Source organism: Polistes dominula, unplaced genomic scaffold (genome assembly GCF_049000335.1).
Source record: "Polistes dominula isolate Pdom_NZ unplaced genomic scaffold, Pdom_raw_medaka contig_73, whole genome shotgun sequence".
Classification (NCBI taxonomy): Eukaryota; Metazoa; Arthropoda; class Insecta; order Hymenoptera; family Vespidae; genus Polistes; species Polistes dominula.
The window spans coordinates 1,953,261-1,972,949 of NW_028300951.1; the positions used below are offsets into that span (position 1 = coordinate 1,953,261).

At 26.5% G+C, this 19,689-nt stretch overlaps 1 protein-coding gene across 1 annotated transcript in view; it reads left to right on the plus strand.

Moving 5' to 3' along the window:
- The window catches only part of LOC107063880 (uncharacterized), a 48,763-nt gene that overhangs the window by 2,440 nt on the left and 26,634 nt on the right, over positions 1–19,689 (plus strand). Inside the window, 1 exon segment of the mRNA XM_015316021.2 lies at positions 1–168. Within this exon segment, the coding sequence (XP_015171507.1) occupies positions 1–168 (168 nt within the window).

Sequence of the window (19,689 nt, forward strand, 5' to 3'; positions counted from 1 at the left end):
AAAAAAAAAGTCCAGATGGAGATGGATATTCAGAGCAGTCCTAGGAATAGATACGTCAGGAAAGGATGTTTGTTAGAGGTCCAGAATTTAGTTCATTCGTCACAGCAAAGACCGCCCAATAGTCCACCTGTATCACCGAGCAAAGTCAAGTTCCACTCTTTTGTTAAGGTAAGTAATCATAATTCAATTTAGTACAAAAATAAGTCATGATTTTAATTCTTAATCGGTCTCTTCTTTTCTACACTGAGCTAGGATAAACAACATATAAAACTACATGTATATATGTATGCAAGATAAAAAGTACTAAATATCTTATTCCAAACGTGAGAAGAAAAAAACCCTATCATCCACGTGATAAGGGTAACTTTAACGTTTCGTATTTCTTTAAAGAGAATTTAGATATCATTTCAACAACGGTCACTGATTGCAGTAGGAATGCGTTCTCTCACCAAAAAATAGAGAGAACAAAATTGTTTTCTCAGAGTATAAAAGTAGTAGTAGTAGTAGTAATAGTAGTAATATAGTATTTACTTGAAACTGGTACGCGATACCGCTTACTCGCATTCGTCCTTGTTATATACCGCAACGAACTCGAGAAACTTACACATACAACACAACACGACACAGCAACATAGTTGCGGTGGTTTCACGCTACCCGGTTTAATACGTTGTCTCACTTTAATTGAATAATAATGAACTATCATTCTCTCTCTTACTTAGTCCAAGTATATATATATGTATGTGTGTCGTTACGCACGCGATTAATCGCGAAACGGTGCTAGGTTGTATCAAAAGTATCAGAGAAAGAAAAAGAAAGATATCCGAGTTGGATTACGTCAGGCATCATCTAAACTGTAATTAAGACGCGTTGAGCTCGGTTTTACCATCTTTACTTTTCTCACACATATACAACGTACTATTCGCATTTACTCGATTATATTCATATAATAACCAGCTAAATGTACCCTATTATACACATGTTAAAAACATTGTGAAAATAATCATCGATTTTGATCATCTTTTCATACCTAATTCTCGAAATTGATCAATGAGTATTTTCTCTTTTACCAAATAGCTACCTGTTAACTACCAAATATATATATATATATATATTAAATTGGTATTACTTGGTATACTTGGTATACTATTATTTGGTATATTAGTAAACATATGTTAAATATTGGTATTATTTGGTATACTAATATATATATATATATATACACACATCATTATATATTGTAGAGTAGGGTCAGATAATTATTTTGCTCGTCAATGTTTAATTTCAATGACGTTGATTTATTGCCAAAATTTTTTGTCTTATTCATTTTCTACTAAACCGATTTGAAGTATTCATGTAATACATATATATATATAGCAAGGTATTAATTATTATCTCGATTAGATATGTGGTTGTATAGTAGAGATTTTTAAACGTAACGCTGTATAATTATGTTTAAATATTTTTTACAAGGAATATATTTTTGTATTGCAAGGTGAGATTTTCTCGCAATCAAAGAGACGCGGCACTCTCTCTCTCATCAGTGTTCCTATACATCCATCCTTCAACCACCACCACCACCACCATCACTACCATCACTACCATCACTACCACCTTCTTTTCTTCTTTCTTCGCCCTTTCTCACCCCTCCCCCTGATGTTTCTCTGCTAACATCGTGTGATGCATTCCTACGCGTATGGGATTGCGATAGCGGATGCGCCGCCGCGATGTCTCAGGATCCTTTGTTCCCTTCCTCGAGGAGTTGCAATAAGAAAAGTTATGCCGCGCTTACGCTGCTGAATGCTGCGTGTACACACTCCTACGATTAATAATCGTTCCCTACAGGGCCAGAGAAAAGGAATATTTTATAAGAACGAATTATAAAAGATGTTGTGTTGTGTTGTGTTGCGTTTTGTGTAAGCCTCTTTTCAAATAGGATATCTTATTTTATTTACAAATGCGATATATTTTCTATACTATATATCTTTCTAAGAAAATAACAAGATATTTTGAAAAGTATCAAACGATAAAAAAAAAAAAATATTACTATCTTCGTTAAATATATACACTGTAAAGGGGGTGAGTGATAAGGGGAAGGGAAAGGTGTAGTTTTGGTAATGTTATTTTTGTTTTTATTTGTTTGAACAAGATTTTCATATTACTATTTCGAAAAAATATAATAGAAAATTTAAATGGGGTTTGAAGAATATATATATTATTGTTTTTAATATTAAGGTCAATATTTTTATGTATATTTACGATTGTGATTTAACAAATACCAATATCATAATTAATATTTGCAATAATTTGGTCAATATTATATTGATTATAATTAATATTATTAATTTTTAAATATAATATAATAAAATATACGTGGGGGTGGTTTTGAAAAGTTTTGAGAGTCTAACAGAAAAATAATATTTGAGTTTGAAAAAGTAATTGTCGTATCACTTTCGTATATTTTTGAAATAATTCTAATGAAATTGTAAATGTAATAAAAAAAAAAAATACTGATCATTTTATTTAAAATAAAATATTCGTATAAAGGCTGACATCAAATGAAATAAAAAAGGTAGACATAAAGGGAGAGAAGAGAAAAGTATAGCGGAACCAATGGAAGGGTTGTATGAAACACACCTGGCCGTCTTGCATTAGGTATAATCGTCATTCGATAAAAAAGATAACCGGCTGTTCGTGTGTAACTACAAATATATTACTATATGTACTATATAACACATCAAAGATCTCATTTCTATCTATCTATCTATCTATCTATCTCAATTTTATCTTACAATTAAGTTTAATTAAGATCTCTTATGTTCTAACTAAAATACACGAATCTAATAAAATGTTCCAAAAATCCAATTTTGATTCCCTTCTGAACAAATCTAGTAATAAATCTAGTAACCAATCTAGATCTAATGAAACAAAATTACAGAAGAAGAAGAAGAAGAAGAAGAAGAAAAAAGAAAAGAACAAAATAGAAAAAAGAAAAATAAACTCGTAAATATATAAAATACGCGAATCTTAAAATATTCAAAATCTAATTAGATTCCTTTCTAAACAAATCTAGTAAATAAATCTGGTAACCAATCGAGATCTAATAAAACAAAATTAAAGAAGATGAAAAAAGAACAAAACAGTAAAAAAAAAAAAAAATTTGTCAATATATAAAATACACGAATCTTAAAATATTCAAAATCCAATCAGATTCCTTTTCAAACAAATCTAGTGACAAATCTAGTAACAAATTTACATCTAATAAAACAAAATTTTTTAGAAGAGAAGAGAAAACAAGAGAACAAAATAAAAAATAAACTCGTAAATATAAAGCAGGGCGGGCGGGTGGGTGGGGGGAGGGGGTTCTTAAAAAAGAGAGATAGGATGTACAACGAATGAAGATACGTTAGATGAGTACTTCGAAGAAGTTAGAAAAGGTGGGAGAGGGGGGAAGTAGGGAGGTAGGGAGGTAGGAAATAGTAGGAATGAGTTTGCCGTTATGCTTGCGGGGTGTCATAACATAAAAATTAGCACGTGTTAACGGGCACTAGAACACAAGTTATCCGCGAGACATAATATATTCTCTCTTACTCTCTCACATTCTCTCACAGTCTTTCCTTCTCTCTCTCTCTCTCTCTCTCTCTCACTCTTTCTTAAACTATATTGTGCAAGACTGGTCGATAATATATCAGAACGAATCTTCGCAGAGGGAAGGAGTTTGGTCCATTATTGAGATGGGGGATGCTGTAGAAGATGCAATATGTGAGAGAGAATAAAACAGAGAGTGTGAGAGAAAGAGAGAGAGAGATAGCTTTTGCCGGCACGCACCGCCTCAGAAAGCGAAAACCGGCCTCTCTCTCCCTCTCCCTCTCTCTCTTCTCTCTCTCTTTCTCTCTTTTTTTTTTTCTCTCCCTGTGTAGAGAACAATGCGGAATATATTATCGTATCTCGTGCATTAAAACAAAGAACGGCCGGGAGGAACGTAAAGGGTTTGTAGTGGTGGTGGTCCTTCTCCCTCCACCCTTTCCCATCCCCCTATCTCATCCTTGCCAAGTCTTCTTCTCTGTAGAGTCTTTTACGAGAGGGAGGGAGGGGGGGGGTCTGTTCGCATCAGGTGCGGTACATAAAGCCCCGAAATCTTCGGTCAGCAACAAAATAACGCCCGAAAGAGTCATCGGGCGTGGGGAGGAGGAGAGAATGGGAGGGGGTGGGGATGGGTGAACGTTTAAAGTATCCTTTCTTGCTAAGGTTTAACGTTTGTAAATCATGCGGAGTGGGTTGCTCTTACGAACCCTTTGGACAATAAGGAACGAATGTAAGTGATTGTAGGGGAAGTCAAAAGAAGAAGATATATATATATATATATAGTATAGGAAACATATTCGAAGATTAAAGAATTTTATTTGTATTTTTTTTTTCTTTGGAAATTTAATTTTTAATTTGTTTTTTTTTTTTTTTTGAACACACGGTGTTTATATATATATATATATTTAATTATAAATTAAAATAAAATAAATATAAAATATAAATATAAATATAATAAATAATATAATAATAATAATAATAATAATAATAATAATAATATATAAAAAAAATTTTAAAACACTAAAATAGGGATCATTGTAAAAAAAGTGATCACTTAGATTATTATATATATATTAAGGTTATATATATATATTTTTTTTTTTTAATAATTTTGGCAAAAAAAGAGAGAATCCACGAAGGTAAAGTTACCTTTTTTTTGTTTGCTTTTATTTTACTTTCTTTTTTTTTTTTTTTTTTTTTTTTTTGTTCTTCAATCTCTTTCTTCTCATTTAGGCCGCCGACGTATCGAATCAGGAAATTTGAGCGTCCTCGAGAATGTTTTATTGCTTCTTTCTTTCTCTCTCTCTCTCTCTCTCTCTCTCTCTCTCTCTCTCTCTCTATCTATCTCTCTCAGTCTTTCAACTTCACATCGTTCAAAAAAACTTATGGAATTTTTAACCTCAAACGACCTTGTTGCGGTGTATAGAAAAATCCCGTTCGTGGTTCGATATCACGATAGAAGGTGGATATCTCACCCCCTATCTTTTCTCCGTGAGAACAAACACCATACTGGCGGGGGTTGCTTGGTATGCATAACGTTTTTCACACCTGTGTTTCGTATTACAATTTTTTTTTTGTTCTTACTCCACCCCACCACCCTCATGATGATCAAAGTAATCCATAAGGTTTTATAATCATTTCCCTGGTTAATCTTCAAATTTTTTTTCCATGATTTTTACCACGAAAAGAAATAAAAATATTTGAAAATCACATTAAGGGGGGTGGGAGGGGGGGGTATTAAAATGGTATTTTGAAAAAATTTCAATTAACTAAAAAGTAATTTACGTGAATAGGAATAAAAATATTTCAAAATATGTATATACATATATATATATAATAATTATAATAATAATTTGGTATAATTTGTTTAAAGATTAATTATAATTAAAAAATTATAATTTAATATTTTATTATTTTATTATAGCATTTATTATTGTATATTTTAATTAATTCATTTAATTTAAATAAATTTAAGGAAAGAACAAGTAAGAAATGATACTCCCTTCTTGAATTTATATTATCCTCGAAAAAGTTTCAACGAAAATTTTCGAATTTAAGGTTAGGGTGGAATCCTACCGTGAAAAGAAGAGAAAAAAAAATTGTAAAAGGAGGAAGAGATAAGTGCATTTCTCTTCCTTTTCCAATATAATGGTGATGGTGGTGGTGGTGGTGGTGGTGGTGCCTTGAAAATTTAGTCGGTGGGTACGGTTGGTTGGATCAGGTCTGACGGGTCCCCTGCCATTCTTGGAAGCACCGAAAGACACGCAGCCTGCTGCCAGCTTTTTCCCTCAATGTGGCTGCACTCCCGATCCGTTCTCGACGTTAAGGGTCGGTCTTTTCGAACATTTTAAAGCAACGAAAAATAATATCAAGGTCTTAAAACTTTTCAAAATCCATGATATATCATTTCAAACTTTATTCTTTATTTAGTTCGGTCAATATTTTTATATTCTTCATTTTAATAAAATATAAATGGTTCATAAAATATATATATATATATATATATATATATATATATATATATATATATATATATATATATATATAGATAAATAATAGCAATAATAATAATAATATTAATAATAATAATTTGTTAGTATTTCAAGTAAATGATCAATTAATTATATATATTATTATTGTTTCATATATTATTTTATATATTATTTGTTTCATTATTTTCTTTTATTATTGTATATTTTATTTTTTATATTTTTTTTACATATTATTTTATATACAGTTTTATATATTATTTTATTATTATTATTTTACATATTATTAATTCTACATTACAATTATATATTAATTATATATTAGTTATCTAATGATTGATATTCATTTTTAAATTTTCGCGCCATTTCTCTTCAGTTATTTTCCATATTATTTTATACATTATTTTACATATGATTCTATATATTATTTTATATATTACTTTATTCATTATTTTATTTATTATTTTACATATTATTAATTCTACATTGCAATTATATATTAATTATATCGTATATTAGATTTATCCAACAATTGATATCCATTTTTAAATTTTCGCGCCACTTCTCTTAGTTATTTGATATATTTTTTTACATATATTACTTCATATACATTACTTTATACATTATTTTACATGTTATTAATACTACATTACAATTATATAATTAATTAAATATTAGATATATCTAATAACTGGTATTCATTTTTAAATTTTCGCGCCATTACTTTTAACTTTTCTCGGACACTATTCAATTAGATTTAATTAACGAAACATTATTATCTATCATTTCATTTTTTCATTATTCCAAAGACAAATAGAAAAGATAAGTATAACCACAAATGAAAAAGGTTTAGATGTTATTAATTTCTTTACTCAATAATAACAATAATGATAATAATAATAATAATAATAGTAGTAGTAGTAGTAGTAGTAATAGTAGCATGATTATATCGTTTCCTTAGTAATACTTCCGTGGGAGAAACTCGCGTGGCTGTATTGACCCAACAATATAGCACCTGGGCAGATGTATCGTCTCTCGTATACGTGGGTTGTTTGAAGCAGAAAACCCCATTTAATATGCGAGTCTATTAGGTGTGTAACCATATGCAAAATAGACTGACTACTCTCGCGTATACGAAGAAGAAAAAGAAAAAGAAGAAGAATAAGAAGAAGTGACATGAGATTAATTAAGTATACCTAACAGCTTGGAATTTTCTTTTTTAGACTTTCATTGATAGATACATATGACGTGTACATATACGTCGTTTATAAAATTATCTTCTCTTTCAATGGTGTACACCTATCACAATTTTGTTGATTAAAATAATAACTCGAAGTTATTCATATTCTCTTCTTTTTTTTTTTTTTTTTTTTTTTCCATTATCCGTTTATATTCATTATTCAATTATGATTGACAGATAGTAATAAATCATGAAAGATTCTTCTTATTTTATTTTTTATATTTTATTTTACATATTAATAATTCTACATTACAATGTTATATTAATTATATTATTTCATAATTAATTTAATTATTTAGATTTATCTAATAACTCTGATATCGATTTTTAAATTTTCGCGCCATTTCTTTTAGTTATTTTATATATCATTTTACATATCATTTTATATATTATTTTATATATTATTTTATGTATTACTTTATTTATCATTTTACATATTATTTTATACATTATTTTATATATTATTTTATGTATTACTTTATTTATTATTTTACATATTATTAATTCTACATTGCAATTATATATTAATTATATTGTATATTAGATTTATCTAATAAAACTAATATCCATTTTTAAATTTTCGCGCCATTTCTCTCAGTTATTTGATATATTATTTTATTTTATATTTTATTTTATATATATATATATAGTACTAATATACTATAAGTATATTAAATACTAATACTATATATATTATATACAATATAATACTATATATACTATATGTAATATACTATACTAAATACAACAACAAAAAATTTATATATATATATATATATATATATATTTATTTATTTATTTATGATTTCTCAGTTATAGTATGACGTTAAAAGAATTGTAAAGAAAGAAAAAAATATATATATAAGAAAAAGGACAAAAATACGCATTTTGCAGTAAAGGTGCAGTAAAGGTGCAGCAGGTGGCATGATACAACACACACACACGAGTTTCTCAGTTCGATGAATTTTTCTTTCTTGATTAAATGTGTAAGACTTTAAGAGATACAGAAAGAGAGAGAGAGAAAGGTGGAGAGGGTCATGTGTGGGGGTGAAGTGGGGGGGTGGTGGTGGTAGTCTCAACTGTTCGGAAAGTCCTCGTCCTCGTCGTCGTTGTCCTCGTTGTTGCAGTCGTTGTTGCAGTCGAAGTATCCTCGATGTACAATGTAATGCGTTTATCGAGCTATCGAGACATTCCAAAGTCTTTTTGCAGGTCTCTACCGACTTCGAGAGATGCCGATGGAATCGTGGGACCAAAAGGGAGAAAGAAGAAGAAGAAGAAGAAGAAGGGTTTGTTTGCCGGGAGGAGATCCCAAGCTCGTTACACGCACGCCAACCTTCTTCTCTCTCCCCCCCCTCTCTCTTTCGCTCTCTCTCTCTCTTTCTCTCTCTCTCTGCTCTTTGTATCCTCTCTCGAAGCTTCGAATGTATTTGAAAGTGAAAAAAAAAAAAGAAGAGAAATAAAAGATCAAGAAAGGATTCACAATACCAATATATATATCGATCGATCGATTGATCGTTTAAAATCCAATTTCATTTTGCAAATCGAATTTTTTCCATTCACATTCCATTAAAGGTTTTTTTTGCTTTTTTTTTCGGAAAATTTTCTTTTTTAAATGTATTTAAATATTTTCATAAATAATTATTTTTTTTTGTCTATTCGAAAGGATTTTCCTACGATCCTTTTGACCGATTTTTCTTTCTATTTTATTTTATTTTATTTGTTTTTGTAAATCATTAGGATTAAAGGAGATATCATCTGGAAATGGAATAAACTCTTTTATTTATTTATTTAGTTATTTTTTATTTGAAATATTTTATTAGTATTTGAGGGGACAAAATTTTTGTTAAGCTTTTCAAAAATTTGTTTAGGTATTCTATATAAGGGAACAGGTATATACACCATCTGTTATATATATATATATATATATTTATTTATTTATTATTAATATTATATTATTATTATTAATATAATATATATAATATTATATAATTAAATTATTTTTATATAATATATATATATATATATATATATATATAAATTTTAATTTATTAATTTTATTTTATTAATTTTTATTAATTTTATTATTTAATTAAAATAAATTTTAATTGATTATATATATTATTTATATATAATTATATTATATTATTTATATAAAATAATATAAATAATATTATATAGTATTATTATATATAATATTAATAATAATAATAATACTAATAATAATAACAATATATTCGAAATGAAAAATGCGTATACGATAAAAATAAATAATATAATAATAAATAATAATTATTTTCGATTAGATATTAATTAGATTGCAACTTACAATATATAGACATTGGTTCGTGTTAGCAAAAGGGTGTTAACAATTTTTTTATATTATATACTTTTATTTATTATATATATTTTCTTCGAAATGAAAAGTGTATAGAAATGAATGAATAATATAATAATAATAACAATAATAATAATAATAATAATAATAATAATAATAATCTAACCCTAAGTTCTTATAACATGTCTTACACATATGCATATACATTATATTTGATTTCCAAGAAAGTATAGTACATATATATATACATATACACATTATATATATATATATAAGTGATAAAATTTTATTGCTTTTGATACGAGTAGCGTGAGAAACGTCAATGAAACTTATTCAAACTATGAATGAATAAATGAAAAGCATGATATCGTTATTTTAAACGATGCGGTAGGTATTATCTCGGTAAAGGGAAACGTTCGAAGAAGAAGAAGATGAAGAAGAAGAAAAAAATAAAAAGAAGAATAAGAAGAAGAAGAAGAAGAAGTAGCTGTATTCCTATCGTAGATCTTGTCGTTCATTACACTCAAAGGAAAAGATTGTAACAACGTTCTCTTTCGTATTACTACTTCTTTCTTATACTTTCTCTATCTAACTGACTCTGACTTACTGACTGAGTGACTTACTAACTAACTGATTATTCGTTTGATCGATCACGCGTGAAATTCCTATCGATTTGATCATCAAATTTTGACAGGGTTAATAGTTACAAAAACCTTTTGGATATATTCATTATTATATCATTATAAAATTGAATATTAATTTTTGTATTATGTTAACGTATTTCTGAGATATCGTTTATCTCAATTGAGATTGAAAACATATAATATATTATTTAATTTAATAAATAATTATTTTGATATATTATATGTATGGCAAGGATGAGGTGTATATTTTGGGGGATTGAATTTTCATTATGTATTATTTTTGTAAATATTTTTATTTAAATTTTATTTAGAAATTTTTCAATTGATAATTTAATTTATATAATATATATATATATATATATATATATATATATATATTATATATAAATATAATATATTTTTTATAATTTTAATTACAATTTTTATATAATATATAATTTTGTAAAATATGATTTTTAAATATTCCATTTTTTAATATTTAATTTGGTAATATTTAATTTTCTAATATATAATTTTTCAATTTATAATTTTTTTATTTATAATTTTGTAATATTTAATTTTTCAATTTATTATTTTTTATAATATACAATTTATAATTTTGTAATATTTAATTTTTCAATTTATAATTCTTTTATTTATAATTTTGTAATATTTAATTTTTCAATTTATTATTTTTTTATTTATAATTTTGTAATATTTAATGTTTTAATTTATAATTTTGTAATATTTAATTTTTCAATTTATTATTTTTTTATTTATAATTTTGTAATATTTAATTTTTCAATTTATAATTTTTTTATTTATAATTTTGTAATATTTAATGTTTTAATTTAGAATTTTTTAATATTTAATTTTTCAATTTATTATTTTTTAATTTATAATTTTGTAATATTTAATGTTTTAATTTAGAATTTTTTAATATATAATTTTTTAATATTTAATTTTTTAATTTATAATTTAATAATTCTGCAAGCCATAAAAAATATTATATAACTAAACAATAATACAATTATATTTCCATATATAATTATAATGACAAATATTCCAAATAAACATTTTATCCAAAGAATCCACATTTAAGGGTTGAAATAATTTATCTTACATTTCTATCTAGATAGTATTGAATTATAAAAAAACAAAAAAATAGTAAAGGTACAGAGGCAACAAAAAAAAAAAAAGAGAAAAAGAACTCGAAGCATACGTTTCCGAATCGAATTGGCAATCAGGTTGAACGATCCGTTGAAGTCAGTTGCAGCTGGCACCCTTTTGAAAGATCCACCGTTGATAACAATCCGTAAAGAGAATGAAAAGACAGTAATAGCAGTTATATTTGTAGTAGTAGTAGTAGTAGTAGTAGTAGTAGTAGAAGTTCGTTTGCAGGTGCTCGCTTTTCTAACCTATTTCCGCCGTTTAATCCATAGGTACTGTAACTTTTTTTTCTCCCCGCCCCCACCCCTCACCCCCACCCCCCGTTATTTATTTTTTCTTTCTTTTTCTTAATTTCTTCGTTCTTCAGAAGGGAAACCAAAGGGATCGGACAACATATATACTAAAAACATATACCCACATGAAATGTATATCATCAACACACGTGCACATTTTATTTCATGTCCCTAGTGTATGTGTTAGTTCCCCACTTTTCGTATGACGGTTAGAAAAAAAAAAGTAAAAAGTACGTTGTTGAAGATGCACCTTCTTTTAACGTGCAAACGCACCGATATAATAAAATTTGACTCTTGAATTCTTCCGGTTGCGGTTAAAAGAAGGTTTTGAATAGGTCTTCGTTACCCGCACGAAGGAAATAAAGGGTCTATATATACAATATATATATATATATATATCCCATAAAGCATCAACTTCTTCTCATAGTCTTCGTCATAGTCGTCATAGTCTTCGTCATAGTCGTTTCTTTTTCTGTTTCTTTTTCTTTGGGTGGTACTCGTTCAAAGAAATTTCTTGTGCATTTTAAAAGACGTGCTTCGCGTCAAGGCAAGCACCCAGCACCCAGTACCCAGTACCCAACGATTGCAGCATAAGCCAGCAACACACAAGCATACTCTGCAGCAGACACGACGAAGGTTTACCGAAACCCAGACGGAGTTGTTTACACGGTACGTGCTTTACCGGCAACCCTTAGCATTTACGATAGTACGGGGCCCCACACTCTGATCGTTTGCTTTGCTACGAAAGAACGTTTCATATATATGTGTGTGTATATATGTATGGGATATATATATATATATATATATATGTTTCCCTTTTGAAGAATATTATTACGTTAGTTAACTTAACCACTTAACTAATGATTTATCTTTTACGTAATTTTTTTGTTGTTGTATCTGTTTATGTTAAAGAATGACCAAAGAAATTTTTAAAATTTAAAAGTCTTTTTTTTTGTTTTAATTTTTTTTTTTTTTTTTTTTGATACATAGAGAATACCTAAATTATAAGATTGTTATTGCATTTAATTATATTTTATTTGTTTTTTATTTAAAGGATAATTAAAGATTTCTAAATAAGCCCTATCCCAAATTTAATTAACAATTACAAATTATAATATATTTACAATTCTATTATAATATTATATATATTAATTATTCTATATATTATACATATATTATATATTATTATTATATAATATAATGTTATTATAATTAATAGATGGATAGATAGATTTATTTATTGTTTTTCCTGAAGGTTTACACTCCTTTTACAATTATATCCTTAACCTATCTTAACACTACCCTCTCATATTATAATTAATATATAATATAATTGTATTATATTATATAATATATAAATATATAAAAATATTATATAGTATATAATATTATCTATTATAATGTTATATAATTATTTAATACAATTATCTAATTATATAATATAATTTATATAATATAATTATATAATACTTAATTAACATTAAATTTTATTAAATTTAATAAAGAAAAAATATATATACAATAATTTAATAAAATATATTTAAAATATATTTTTAATACTTATATACCATAATTATATAATTTAATAAAAGATTTAATTTTATAAAATTTAATAACAAAATATTATTTAATTTAATTTTATGATAAAAAAAATCTATCTAATTTAATTTAATTATATTTAAAATATATTTTTAATACTTATATACAATAATTATATAATTTAATAAAAATAAATAGTAATTAATAAATAACAATAAATTTTAATAAAATCATATAATTATATAATTTGACAAAAGATATAATTTTATAAAATTTAATAACAAAATTTAATTTAATTTAGTTTAATATTAAAAAAAAAATATCTAATTTAATATAATTACATTCAAAATATATTTTTAATGCGAAACAACATGAAAGCTAAGTGTGTATTGTTTGTTTTGAATTAATAATAATAATAATAATAATAATAATAATAATTTGGTATTAAATTAACCGACAAATTTTGGTAGTATCTCGTGCAAAAAGGGGGGAAGAAAAAGAAATATTGTCGTAACATTTTCTTACAAAATGAAAGTAGGGTGAAGTAAATTCGTTTCAAAGATAGGACACGTAAAGAAAGAGGAAGAAGAAATACGGTAAAAGGGGGGAGGGGTGAGGAAAGGTTTCTCATTCTGTTTGACCCGGACCAAGAATAGGGGTAATTTTTGTTCTTTATCCCTTTCCTGCGATGACCGTTGACAACGCACAAGTCCGTGTTTCCTTCCTTCGAAGGAGTTACGGAAGGATGAACAACACCTGCTCTTGTTCTTTATATGTGTGACTATTTTTCTTGATAAACGAAGAACATATAAATATCTTTAAGGATATTTTATAGGCACCGTGCCTATACTTGTCATGGTAGGGGAAGCCGAAATGGACACACTAGCGCACGCAGTGGATAACTTTGGCAGTAAAAGACGGTGTTTTTTTATTTTGAACTGAATACTAGATTTTCGTCTACATCTGCGACACTTAAAATTCTCCTACATACATATATATATATATATATTTTTTTTTTTATAACAATGTCACATCGTACTTTATCCGCTTGCCAATATTATTTAAAGTTTAATCTACTGTCGCTATAATTTAATTTCTTATTTATTACAGTAAACGCTACAGCTTTCATACTGTTTTTAAATTATTAATTATACTTACATTTTAGCGGTAATTTTTGCATCATAATTGCACAAGATTGAAATTTTATTGTCACGTGGTTTGACATGCAAAAAAAAAACAAATGTTTTTAATAACAAAAATGAATTGTTATCGCAAAGTCCCCTATACGTTTAGATATTAAAAACCTCAGCAGCAGCAGCGTCTTTTAGTTCCATAGATACCAACGCGCTACCATGGCGCTGCAATCACGCACGGTGCCTATTTAAGTATCATCCTTTTGAGGATTAATAATATGATAAGAAACATATAAATTTAAACGTTTTAACATTAAATTTACATATAATATTAATCAATCAATATTATTAATCAATAATGTTTACGTAGGTTTGTTAAATTTGTATAAATATTAGATTATTAATGATGAAATGTCTGAGATTACTTGAATTATTTTCATCTTGAGAAATCAGACATTTCATTTTTTTTTTTAATGATCCTAATATAATCTTTTGAAATAAAATTGTCGAGGATTATTCAATCGATCAATTTCTTCTAAATATTTATGTGATATATTATTTTTTTTTTTGTTATCTTTGTTTATTTTTTTCTTTTACTTTCTTCTCGAATATCACGTATTATTTTGTTTCTTTTTTTTCTCTTAGCATCATTTTGTCAGAAATTATATTCCACTATCGTATATTATAATCTTATCACTTGAAAGTATCACTAAGGGGTTGTATAATATCTCTCGTATTTTCTTTCTAAGCAAATCAAATATCAATAATCAATAATGAAAATTTGGTTTAAGTAAATGGGATCCTTATTTCATTGGAGAATATACATTTATAAAAAAAATTCTTTTTTCATCTTTATCTTGATCGTCTTATTGAAAATATAATACACTGTGATCTGACAGAAAATTATTTGAAAAAACATACATTATTTATTATTTATTAATAATGTGTTCTATTTCGGTTTTAATTGTTTATTGTTTATCAAACGATTCGAGTAAAATTGTTGATTAGTCAAGAATGTCGAATCTGTAAAAGAAAAAAAGAAAGAAAAGGGTTGGTGGTGGTGGTGTGCTGGTGGTTGGTTAGTTGGTTGGTTGGTTGGTTGGTTGGTGATGATGATGGTGTTCGAGATGGTTTGAAAGATTTAAATAAAAAGCTTTTAAGTGCATAGCGTCTTCGAAATGAATTAATGCAAGCAGAGCGCGTAATTATATCTCGTTCAGCGCATCGAATTTCTTTTCGTCAATTGAATGGCCCTTTTGCATTCTCGTCTCGTCTCGTCTCGTCTCGTCTCGTCTCGAACGAACGAATTTGCGTTCCTTTCACCGGACAATCTTAGCCTCTCGATGAGTTGCTTGTAAAATACTTTCTTTCTTTTTCTTCCTTTCTTTCTCATTGTCAAATAAGAACAAGAATAAGAAGAAGAAGAAAGAAAAAAAAAAAGAAAGAAAGAAAGAAAAATAAAATGAAATAGAAGTAGAGAGGAAGAAGAAGTATAAAAGGGCTTGCAGAGGCGCCACTACTATTCTCCTATTTTTGTATTTTCCAACGAGATAACAGTTTTGAGTTCACGTAAGAGAGATCATATTATCAATGTGTTCAAGTGAGTTTTCATTTGATTTTATACATTTTATTTTATATAAGTAAAATATATGATATTTGTATAATAATATTGTATTAATTATATCAAATAATATAATAATAAAATTATATTAAAATATTATTGATAAATTATATCAAATTATATTAAAATGTTATATAAATTATATCAAATAATCTAATAATAACATTATATTAAAATATTATATAAAATATATAAAATATTATATTATAAATAATATAAATATAAAATTATATATACATACATATATACTTCTTGTTACAGTTAACCCATAACACGCTACAATACGAAAATGCAACAAACAAAAAATTAAATAAACCGTATGATTATTCATACTAAATCAAATAAAACTATTTTAGCAACAAGCCCCTATCCTATATTTATCTATTGTTTTTCATACAATAAAATCATTAGTTAATACAAACCAGCAAATAACAACACGTAAGATCGATGAGAAGTACAATTTATTAAACTTAATTGTTTATGTCCACTTGAAAGGCCAAGGTTGGAACCTGGAAGTGTGAAAATTGTCTTCATTTTTACAAAAGAACAATCAAATTACATTACAAACAATCTAATATTTATCTATTTATCTATTCATCCATCTTTCTATCTTTCCAATCGATTATGCAACGATGCATCGAAATAACGTTGGGCGGCCCCCTTTTTTTTTTTTTTCAAGAGGAAACTTTCTTCACTGTTGCCCACGGCCTCTAGGGGTCGGCTACTTCCGGCGGAGATACGAATTGAGTTCCACTCTATCTCGAAGGATTTTATCTCGCATAGTAACAACCGGTTCTCTCTCTCTCTCACTCTCACTCTCTCTCTCTCTCTCTCTCTCTCTTTTTATTTCTTTTTCTCTTTTGGTCTTTCTGTCCTGTATACTTCGTATACTCTTGCGCGTTATAATCGTGTGTTGTGTGTGTCTTCTCTCCGTTACCGCTCTGAAACCCTTTAACCCTTTTGTGAGAATAGATAGCACTAACTACATCATTAAAGTGACATAGCGCCGTAATATCTAACTTTCAAAATAAAATCTAAATAATTGAACATTTCTATGGTGAAACAACAAAATCTTTTAACCCCAATCTCGGATCTTAATTCAATCTTTTTTTTTTTTTTTTTTTTTTTTTTTTTTAATGTAATATTTAATTTTATTTATAGAGAATGTTATTTACGTAAATTAGACTACCTAATACATTTATTTATTTATTTATTTATTAATTATTAAAGTATATTAATTTAGTATATTATAATATACTATATAATTTAGTTATTTTAATTAGTATTATATAATAAAATAAATATAAATAAATATAATAATAATATAGAAAATATAAAAAATAATGTATATATAAAAATTAGATTACTGGATCCATTTATTTATCTTTTTTTAATTTTTTTAATATTTAATTTTATTTATAAAGGATATTATTTATGTATAACAAAAATATATATATAATAATATAATAATATGAATAAAATATATAAATAAATTACACAACTTGATAGAATTTATTTGAATTTATTTAGAAAATTTTGGGAATAATTTTTCAGAAACATTTATCGAATATAAATACAAATTATTAATAAGTATCCATGACTATAAACAAATTTTACTTCTCTTTTTTTTTCTTCTTCTTCTTCTTCTTCTTTTTTTCTCATCTCCAATAATTAATTATCAATATACCTTGATATTTTATTCTAATGAAGAACTTTTAAATAAATTAACAATTTTTTGTGAATCACACTTTCTCTCTTTTTTTTTTATTTTTCTTATAAGGCGCCACTATGATTCCTCATCTGCAGTTAACCAAAGTAAAGCAAAGTAAAGTAAAGTAAAGCAAAGCAAAGTAAAGAAAAGTAAAGGGATGGGGGGATAAAGAATATTCAAGAGAAGTTAAGCAAGAGAGAGAGAGAGAGAGAGAGAGAAAGAAAGAGAAAGATAGAGTACGTCTGTGTTAGTATTAGAAGAAGGATAGGGAAAGGTGAGGTGAGGGGGGAGGAAAGGGCCAAGAAAAGATAGGGACGTAGGAATGTACAACATCTGCCCCTATATATCCCCCCCACCCTACTCTATAGGTTTGCTTTTAAAACTCCGACCCTGGTGGCATCGTCGTCGTAGTCGTCATCGTCACTAAAGCAAGAGAGATAGTAACCCAATATACCGTGAGAATGAAAGAAAGAAAGAGATAAAGAGAGATATATATATATGTATGTATATATGTGATGATATGTCATCATCATAGTTGGTAATGTAGACGACGTTGTTTCGCATTGGTTTGTGTGTTATGTTTTACTCCTGGTGCTGCTGTTGCTGCCGCCCTGTTGATCCGATGATAGAGTGGGGATGAAAAGAAAGGAAAGGAAAAAAGAACGTATCGTGAAGAGAATGAACAAAACGCGTTTTAGAGGGAGAGAAAAGCCTCCCCTGCTTAGAACCATAAAACTAACCTTACCCGTCGTTCCTGACTGGCGGGGTCCTTCAACCAACAGCTGCTTCTACTGCTTTGCTGCTGCACCCACAGATTTCTTTTTAATCCTTCTCTTTTTTCTTTCTTTCTACGCGTTACATTTATATTTATATATATAGTATATATTCTTTATTTGGTATATTATATTATATTTCATGTAATATTATTATTATTATTATTACTAATTGGTATTAGGAACTCAAAAGTTCATTGCCACAAATATTAAGTCCTGCCAGTGTTCCTGTTTAATATAATATTATTTATACTATACTGTACTATTTATTATATACTATAGATTCTATACTAAAATATATAATATATAGTATAATATACTACTACCATATTCTACTAGTATATATAATATATAGTATATATTCTAGTAGAATCTATAGACCTTACTGTACTTTTACTATACTCTATGTATATTATATTTGACTTTATATATTATAATATACTAAACTATGCTATAGATTTTTTACTGTACTTTTACTATATTATATGTATTTTACTTTACTTTAGTATATTATACCATACTATGCTATATATTTTTTTTTATTTTACTTTAGCATACTAAATTATACTATAGTATATATTGTGTACTACAATTTTACTACACTATATATTTTTTTACTTTATTTTAGTATACTAAACTATACTATACTATACTATATAATATTTTACTATACTGAAGGATACTATACTATACTATATATTCTTTACTTTACTTTAGTATACTGAACTTTACTATACTATATATTGTTCACTACACTTTTACTATACTATACTATATTATACTATATATCTTTTACTTTATACTTTAGTATACTAAACTATACTATACTATACTATATATTTTTTACTTTACTTTAGTATACTATACCATACTATACTATATATTGTTTACTACACTTTTACTATACTCTATACTATATTATACTATATATCTTTTACTTTACTTTAGTATACTATACTACGTATTATTTACTATACCACATATTCTTTGCTATACTTTTTACTATACAATATAATTTTTACTTTACTTTAGTATACTACAATATATTATACTATACTATATATACCTTATATGATATTATATAGTACATTTTTCATATAATTTTCTTATACATATACTATACACATATTTATATTATACATGTGTGATAGGTTTGTTTCTTTCTTTTTTATTTTTTTT